Source organism: Heliconius melpomene, chromosome 1, assembly GCF_056956725.1.
Source record: "Heliconius melpomene rosina isolate 202511_hmr_F chromosome 1, ASM5695672v1, whole genome shotgun sequence".
Classification (NCBI taxonomy): domain Eukaryota; kingdom Metazoa; phylum Arthropoda; class Insecta; order Lepidoptera; family Nymphalidae; genus Heliconius; species Heliconius melpomene.
The window spans coordinates 8,755,564-8,764,687 of NC_140389.1; the positions used below are offsets into that span (position 1 = coordinate 8,755,564).

The 9,124-nt window shown below is 31.7% G+C and overlaps 2 protein-coding genes across 2 annotated transcripts; one reads left to right on the forward strand and one right to left on the reverse strand.

Annotated features, from left to right (window-relative positions):
* The first annotated feature begins 1,111 nt into the window (after positions 1 to 1,111).
* Positions 1,112 to 2,353, forward strand: Prosbeta2 (Proteasome beta2 subunit). Its single transcript, XM_085193357.1, has 4 exons — positions 1,112 to 1,309; positions 1,390 to 1,826; positions 1,902 to 2,107; positions 2,183 to 2,353. The coding sequence occupies exons 1-4, from the start codon at positions 1,248 to 1,250 to the stop codon at positions 2,300 to 2,302; spliced, it is 825 nt and encodes a 274-aa protein (XP_085049483.1). The 5' UTR covers positions 1,112 to 1,247; the 3' UTR covers positions 2,303 to 2,353.
* A 604-nt stretch (positions 2,354 to 2,957) lies between these two features.
* On the reverse strand, positions 2,958 to 9,101 carry rt (Protein O-mannosyltransferase rt). Its single transcript, XM_085193109.1, has 9 exons — positions 8,747 to 9,101; positions 8,494 to 8,675; positions 8,079 to 8,380; positions 7,777 to 7,939; positions 6,917 to 7,231; positions 6,065 to 6,347; positions 5,386 to 5,653; positions 4,494 to 4,711; positions 2,958 to 3,800 (listed from the first exon to the last, which is right to left on the reverse strand). The coding sequence occupies exons 1-9, from the start codon at positions 8,867 to 8,869 to the stop codon at positions 3,309 to 3,311; spliced, it is 2,346 nt and encodes a 781-aa protein (XP_085049235.1). The 5' UTR covers positions 8,870 to 9,101; the 3' UTR covers positions 2,958 to 3,308.
* Positions 9,102 to 9,124: the final 23 nt, after the last annotated feature.

Sequence of the window (9,124 nt, forward strand, 5' to 3'; positions counted from 1 at the left end):
AAGTTTTAACTTATCTTCATAAGGCTTACTTTGGCTTATATCTTACAAGATCCAATCGGGAATAGCCTCGTACAAACTAAAATACGTTAAAAATAATTTATATATATGTACTTAAAAATATATACTTAAAAAAGGATTCGTTGATAATGTTAAAATAATCTTCATTACAGAAACGCAAAAGCTAAAAAACAATATGACAAATAAAATTTAAATAGATCCTTTTATACTAAATAAGTCATGTTCTGCAAATTAGGATGGACAGGAATGAATAAACAAACAATCAGAAAATTCTTTATAAATATCCAATGCTTTTTATGAATAAATCTACTATTTTATTTCTTTATTTTAAATAAAAACATTATTAATGCAAGACTGTATTTATATGAAGTTAATGAAAAGTAAAATAAATATATTTGTTTGTTTATTCATAGTCGGTGGAACAGTACACAGTTTAATAAAAACAAACTGTTAATTAAATATCTGAAAATGCAAATATTTGTACACAATTTTACCATTTATTTGGGGTTATCTTAGACTACTACTTCTACTTAGACTAAAAGAGGTAAATAGACACGCCTTTTGGGGTGAATAAAAACATAGTATTAATTTGGTTTGATAGAAACGAGAATCTTTATATAGAAAAACTGTTATTAGTATTTATGATTAACACAAGCTGATGTTTCGTTGTTACAGAATTTTTATTATGTGTTCTCAAATACTTTTTGCTCAACACTGTTTTCAAAAAAACTCGTTATGTGTAATATGTCTTTGTTTTAAATTTTAGTGCCTATTGTATGGGAATATTCATAGACTTTTAAAATAGATATGAAGACTTAATTTTTACTTAACTGCAGGTAATCAAAGCTACAACAAAGCAGGCAAACGCCGCTGGCGGATCGCTACTAATAAATATGATAAAAAAATCATAGCGGAAGCAATTGTAGCGTGTAGAGAAAGTAATAATTATGATGACTTATGTTGTATTTTATATATAATATATTATGATTACAATTTTTATTGCGAAGTAAATGTAAAATGAGTATTAGCTCAATAATATTTATGATTTTTTTATTAGTTCGTTCATTTGTTGTCAAAGTCAAAAAGTATTTGACTATGACTATATTTATGAACGCCGTTTCATCTGTCACTTCCAATTCTGTAAACTCACTTAGAATTAGTTTGTAATTTCATAAAAATTTAAAAGGAGTACTTAATTGTTTCCTGTTGGATTTATACTATTATTAATTATGGCTTCAGTACTGGTTCCAGATGTCCCCGCTCCAGGTTTTTCTTTCGAAAACTGCCAAAGGTGTGTATCCAGGATTACGTTTTGTGGCTATATTACTATTACTTTTAACTAATTAAAATATTATGTTATTTATGTCATAGAAATGCATTTCTGGCACAAAAGGGATTTCCAGCACCAAAAGCAACAAAGACCGGTACCACTATTGTTGGTATAATTTATGCTGACGGTGTAATTTTGGGTGCTGATACCAGAGCAACAGAAAATACTGTAGTTTCGGATAAGAACTGTGAAAAAATACACTACTTGGCGGGTAACATGTATTGCTGTGGAGCCGGAACGGCTGCTGACACTGAAATGACAACACAAACAGTAGCTTCTCAACTAGAGTTGCAGCGTCTGCACACTGGTCGCACAGTTGCAGTTGAAACTGCTGCAACATTGCTAAAACGTATGCTGTTCCGCTACCAAGGTCATGTTGGAGCTGCTCTTGTTCTTGGAGGTGTTGACAGTACTGGCCCTCATATTTATTGTATTTATCCTCATGGATCTGTTGATAAACTTCCTTATGCTACAATGGGTGAGAATCTGCAACTTATAAATAATTATAGGTAATTTTTTATTACTCTTTTGTTAAAAAAAATACTTTTATTAGGTTCTGGTTCTCTAGCAGCTATGGCTGTTTTTGAATCAAACTGGAAACCAAATATGAGTGAAGAAGAGGGCAAAAAACTAGTGAGAGATGCTATTGCAGCTGGTATTTTCAATGACCTTGGTTCTGGTTCTAATGTGGATCTATGTGTTATTCGTAATACTGGACCGGCACAGTATTTGAGAACTTTTGAAGAAGCTAATGTTAAGGTTAGTGAAGAGGTGGAAATAAAAATAAAATTTATTGAAATGAATTTGGGTAAAAAATTAAATTAATGTTTACAGGGTAAAAAACAAGGTTCATACAGATATCCCTTGGGAACAACAGCAGTTTTGAAGCAGCGTGTAATTCCATTAGAAGTTGAATCTGTGTCAATTCGCTCAGTGCAACCAATGGAAGTGTAACACTAAATCATCATTGATTAATTTCTTAACAATAAATAATTTTATATGATATTTTTTCCTTTTTTCTCCACATACAAAAACTTGTTTAAAAACTTAAACCTCCCCTATAACACTGTAGCCTAAGATTCCAGGGTACCCAGACTTACGTAATTTTTAGATATCTGAAATTTTAAGGATTATTAGCCTAATATGTATTTAACTCGGCGTGTATATTTACTACCTTGAAAGAGGGGCCCTTTCAGAGGTAGCGCAACTAAAAGTACATATCCAAGCTCATATACTTTAAAGTAAAAACACTCATAATTAAATAAGTTTTTAAGAATAATGTTAAAGGTTATTTAAAATTGAGGCAAATTACAATAATGTAAGGAAAATTTCAATTTCAATATATGTAAAATTTCAAGTTTGCTAGTGTACACTAGATTAAATTTTACATATAGTATTTATGGTACGGTGAAAAACTACCACTATCTTTGAACTACTAAGAGGTGTAAGAGGTGTAGTTTTTTTTTAATTAAAAAAAACCTTTTACTTTTTACTTTTGATGTTGCATTGTTTAACACTTAAATTTGAAGCAAATCTGTTTATTGTATTTTAAAGATGATGTTGACTCAGTGGTGTAAAATATAAATGGAGTAAAAATAAAACAATAAAGCTTAATATACACTTTTATTTAACTCATTTATGAGTTTTCTTGGACGGCAGTATTTTAACATCAGTCTAATAATGTAAATTCTTATAAAAATATTACATATAAAAATCTTAATTATAATACTAAGAATTAAAATAATATATAATTTTACATAACTAAAATGGCAGCTGAGTAGAGTTATGCTGACCTTATAATATATTAATTTAGAGTACATATTGATTGTTATTTTAAAACAATATGATACAAAAATATAAAGCCATTGTCATTTTATATAGTAAATAATATAAAAATCTAACTTACAACATCAAGAGTATTTAAAACTTATTGCTCATTTAATGTGTGACTAATATAAATTTAATTTTTCTTATGAAGTATAAAATCCCATGTGTCTTTCCACCTAAGGTTCAAAAGGTCTGATTCAGTTAAATCAACATTACCATAGCTGAGTGCACAAAACTTTTTGAAAGTAATAATAACATACGCCAGCCATATTGTGACACACAGTATGAATATATGAGTGAATGACTTTATATTTTCTCTAACACATAGGACATAATATATGTGATCTATGACGTGAGCCAAGAGGAGTATTTTAAATATATAGGCAGGTAAATAGTGGTGTAAGAATAGAGTGCGGTCCATAAAGAAATAAGGTAAGAAATGTAGCCAATATCCTAGGTAAAGTATGCAACCAGCGTCGTAGAATTTTTGTGATACGTAAGGAGGTAAGTCGGTGTGTGTACGTCTTTGTCGTATCGCGTAAACACAGAGTAAGACTCCGTAGAGCAATACTGAGAAGGTGCCGGCATACCACGTAACTAAATTACCTATTAAATGTACTTGAGCCTGAAATAAAAAAAAAATATATTTAATATGATAAAGCACATTATTAATTTAATAGCGCATATTTTTTTTGCTTCTTTAAATATTCAGTCTAAAAATAGAATATACGTGAAAAAGCTACTTTGAAGCCTTTAAAGTAGTAGACCTGGTCTCCGACTTCATTCTCCAATTTCTTGGTTTGCCTGAATTCGAGACATTGAGTGCCGCAAATGAAAATAATTTAAATATGATAAATTCAATTTGTGGGGATTGAACCCACAACAATCCCAGTTACTGACTGACACTATCCAACTGCGCCACCATGTCCTCATATAGTTAAATTAATGCTAACTGCACTATATCCCATTTTACTGAAAATAAAGAGCTTAAAATTTTAAATGATTCACAAAATTAGGAATTAAATATGCAAGGTAAACATAAGACCAAATCTAAAAAAACCCAAATGTATGTGTTGCAAATCACTTTGTAGCTATTATTAAGGATAATAAAAACATACATATTAATAAGATTGATAATCAATTTGACTCATGAACATTCACAAAGTATCTGAAGATTAACCACGAAATTATCACCTCGTTTCGAAGTTAGGCGGTGCGTAGGGAACGGAGTGTCTTAACATTAGTTTCTCCCACATATAGCAGGGTAGGCCTGCTATATGAGGGAAACAGCGGGATGTTAAAAAAGAAAGGAACTAACATTAGAATTAGGTGATAACCAGTACGCAATAGAGCGGGTAAGTAACGGCCATTCAGCCGGTTCACTCGCAAACATATGTCCATGAGGCGCGTCGGAAGCGTGCGCCGCCATCTTGTACTGAAGTTCCAAGAATTTGTCCCAAAAGGAGAGCTGAGTCACTGCAGTGGGGATCATCTCAGCTGACACGAGCTCACGTTCACGCTCACGTCTATCTTCAGCTGTTAAATATATATATTATTATTAGTAGTGTTTTTTTACATTCATTATTTCTTACACTATACTTACTTACTGACTCGTGATCCCTGCCTTTCGTTTGTTAATACATGTATTGTATAGTCATTATTAATACATACATAAAAATATAGCTTTAGCATTACTTAAAATTAGTCTTATATGAATATATACATAGTTATAATTTTTATATTTATATAGAGGTATACCCATAAAACAGTCCAATCAGTTTAATGTTTTCTAGATATTTTTAATTTCACGCTACGGTGTCTCGCTTGTAGGGGGAAGGCAGAGGGATCCTGGGAATCGTAAAGGGAAATGTAAAGATACGAACGGATTGCGCTATTAAGACACCATTCACCACTTTCCGCCTGATTTTTGAGGCATTGTGTGTTGAATGGAAACTCAATGCCGCGCTTTGCCTCGTTACCAGAGCGTGCAAATGAAAATATAAAATATTTCATTACCAAATCCCACGAGTGGGACCCGACTGACAGCCCTCGCGATTACAGTCGCATGCTAGTGCCCATGCTCGACGACGGCCTCGGTATGATAATATTTAAATTATTTTTAATTTTTGATAAAGTTGTCTATCTTGTATAGTAAACAGCGTCAAGCTCGTTATGGTTATGTTTAAAGTTAATAAATAATTAACACACACCTTTTGTATACCGATGTTCCTCAACATTCCATATAGTATCTTGATGCGTAACCACTTTGTCGGCAACGACTTCATGTTGGTGGAAGCCCCATGACGGTAATTGTCGACCACTGAACCGTAGAGCAGACCCTGATTCCACGTGGATAAGTCTTACGAGAGACCTTATACTGTCCCAAGTGGAATCATCACTTTCGCGGTTTACAATGTCCACTCGCCATAAATTCTGTGCCGGCATTGATACGTTGTAGTCGATGTAGCAAGATACTTCCTAAAATATATTTATTTTTTAGAATAATAATGTCATATAATTGTATTCTTGTGGTTGTGATCATTGTTTAAAATTAACATATAAAAACTACTAAAAGTCTTCAAATAATAATATTGTAAGTGGACAATTATTGTTTAATTTGCAGCTTTATAATTGTTTATTTTTTTAATACTAAGTATAGGTATATATTATTAAAAAAACCCTAAAATATCCAAAATTCTGTCCAGAATTTTAGAAATATTTATGTTGCGCGAAGGTAGTAGGCTTAAATTCCACTTGTTTAATATTTATTTGTAAGTTGCCAAAGCATTTTCATTCACAATTTCGCTACTCAACATAGAAATAGACATTAACTTTTAAGTATATAATTTACAATTACTTTCTACAAAACTCTCACAATTGAATACACACCTGCGATTGCGGCGATACAGGAGCAGCTACATCATGAGAATTCAACGCCCGACTGGTAATACCATGGAGTAAATGAACAGTGTCGCCATGGCGTATCACATCCGGCGGGTGGGAGACGGCTAAAGAGGAGTGTTCTGGACGTTTCACTATCCACCAGTTGTTAACATCTTTGAAACTGTAACATGTTACTTGTTGCTGGTGGGAGGACCCTCGTCCGTCTGTGTAGCGTACTGGGTATACGTGCGCGTGGGAGTGTAGCCAGCATGTTCGGCCATGGGAATGTCTGTGTATAATATTTTTTTTTGTATATTGGTAAAAATTATAAAATAGTAAAAATATGTAAATCTATATCTATACATCATAAATAGCCTAGCCTTATTTCCACAACACTACCCTTATAATGAGAATTTACTAGTAGATACATGTCATATATAATATTAACATTAAATTTACAATTATTTTGAAAAATAATTAAAAGTTTACTGTTTATTTTATGTTTGACACTATTGTAGTGTAGAAGGGTAGTGTCTGTCTGTAAATAATACTTTTATGTTAATTAGATTGGATTCCCAAATGAAGAAAATTTATAATTAAAATTCTCTAGTCTTTCTATTTCTTAAGGCTTTTCGTTTTCAAGTTTTCAAAAACTATTTTTATACTCGAAATTATATGAAAAACATATAAATTGGATAAAATCATGCTTGGATACATAACATTAGACTTGTCTGTAGCAGGATTTGAAGCCCACTGTCTCATGGAAAGTTTGCAAGAGGTGCTGGTTCAAATACCGTTATTTCCAAATTTTAATGTCTGTTGTAATTTTCTAACCTTTCTTTCCTTAACCATACATACCTAAGAGTAATTTGAGATCCATGTGAGACATGTAACGGTTGTCCTTTAGTTATACTTGCTAAGCCTCCTTTTAGTGATGCCTGGAAAGCACTAGTCATCACACTGTCATGTGGACCAGCCTTAGGCAACATCGAAAGATGAGCATAAAATACACTTATATAGACAATCAATGGGACTAATATAAGGATAGCATATCTCCATATTACTGAATAACAAAGTTTTAGAACAGATTCGGTTTTCCCTATGTACCTCCACATTTGACGTCCAATTAAAAATATTGCTAAATAATATGTATATAGTCCTGAGTATTTAACACTGAAAAAAAAAGAAAAATATTTTAATTATGGAATAGAATTATAATTATTTTAATATAGAAAAAATATATCAATGGAATAAACAAGTGTCTTTTAAGGTGACAAATCAAAACACACCAAATAGATTAACAAAGGAAAATTATTTATTGAATTCAAATATGAAGTATTTAAATCAGATACACACTCTATCCTGCACACAGCAGGGTTGGCACAGGGAACCTGGTAGTAAGACACTGTTCCCCACAGAATATTGAATATCATAGTCAAATAATCTTAGGTAATTACTGATTCTTGTCTCAAGACTCTTGATTTTTGTCCCTACTACCAAAGGGCAGTATTTATATACATATACCACATCCAATATTGATAAAAGTAAGTAGGTAGTGGTTTTAAGTATAAATATTTGTATTTTAAACATATTTTCTTTTTTTATTCTATCTGATCTTATTAGATCCATTCTATCCATCCTGTTTCATTAGAAAAATGGAATAAATAATCTTGTTATTTAACTTTGATTATGTATAGTAATATTTTTTTTTCACTTACGAGAAACAACAACCGAGGGCAACAGCACCAACACTAAGTAGCACCACTGAGATAGCTCCAGTTTTACGGGTACTCTTTAGAACACATATAATACCTATTAATCCAAATAATATTTGAATACTCTCAAGCAGCATAAATCTGGACTGTGCCAGAAAACAATTCTCTGTAAAAAAACATTTCAAGTAATTTATAACGTTGTTGGTAGATTTATGGCTAATTGAATATCCAAATAACCAAATGAGTAAAGAAATAGTTTTGAAAGATCTTGTTATTTTATTAATCAAATGACTTAAGTAACTTACCAAATAAAACTAAAAGAGCAGCTAGTATTGCTGTCCATTGATAAGTAGATATTTCCAACATTAACTGATAAGTCATAGGTACAATCAAGCTTCCACTTATAGCTGGAACTAAGCGCAATGCTTTAATAGGGACTGAATCACTATATGGAGAACCTATTCTGTCAAAAGTGAAATTGCCATCATAACCAGCCAGATGCCCTGCTAAATATAACAACTGTTTTCCTAATGGTGGATGAGCATCAAAAAAGAATACACCTTTGGTATACAGAGAAACATATCTTCCGTAATGCAGTTCATCAAATCTACAAGTGTAACAAAAAATAAATCCAGAAATATTATAAGAATGATAATATAAGATAGCTACAATGTCTAATTTAAAAGCATTCACTATCAAATCAGATGTAAAGATACTTACACAATATATTTTGGTTCTTCCAAGTTATAAAGTCTAGTACCAAGTGCCAATATCCATAATCCAATAAAAACTATATCAATTTCCACTCGTAGATATATGCTCGAAATTGCATGATATATATCTCTAGTGTTTTGTATGTTTTCTTTAGATTCAACTTCATTTTCAGCTGGTGCTCCGTCTCCCTTAAATATAAAATGAACTTTTATAGACGTAAATATAATGTAAAAATAAATAAAACATTTGAATTACATACCACTTCTCTCTGACAAATTTTTAGGGTTTTATTCGTAAAACATTTTTCGGATTCAGAAGGTTCGGTGACCTCGTTTAAGTTTTTGGAAGGTTTACGATTCTTCAAAGATTTTTTTGTTTCCATTATGACTATCAATTACTTTTACTGTTAAAAGCTCTTCATTAGGATAACAATTTATAATAGAGCTATCATTTGAGCTTAGTCATTGAACCAAAACATATAATAAAATTACGTTACGATGAAAAACATATTTCGTGGAACTTTCTAAGTACCGCAATGTGTAAACGTAACTTTGACAGCATACCGCACGTAAGCGGTAGTAGTAAAAGCACTACCTGCAGAACTTGAATGAATTGAATTGAATACTGACGTGACGTC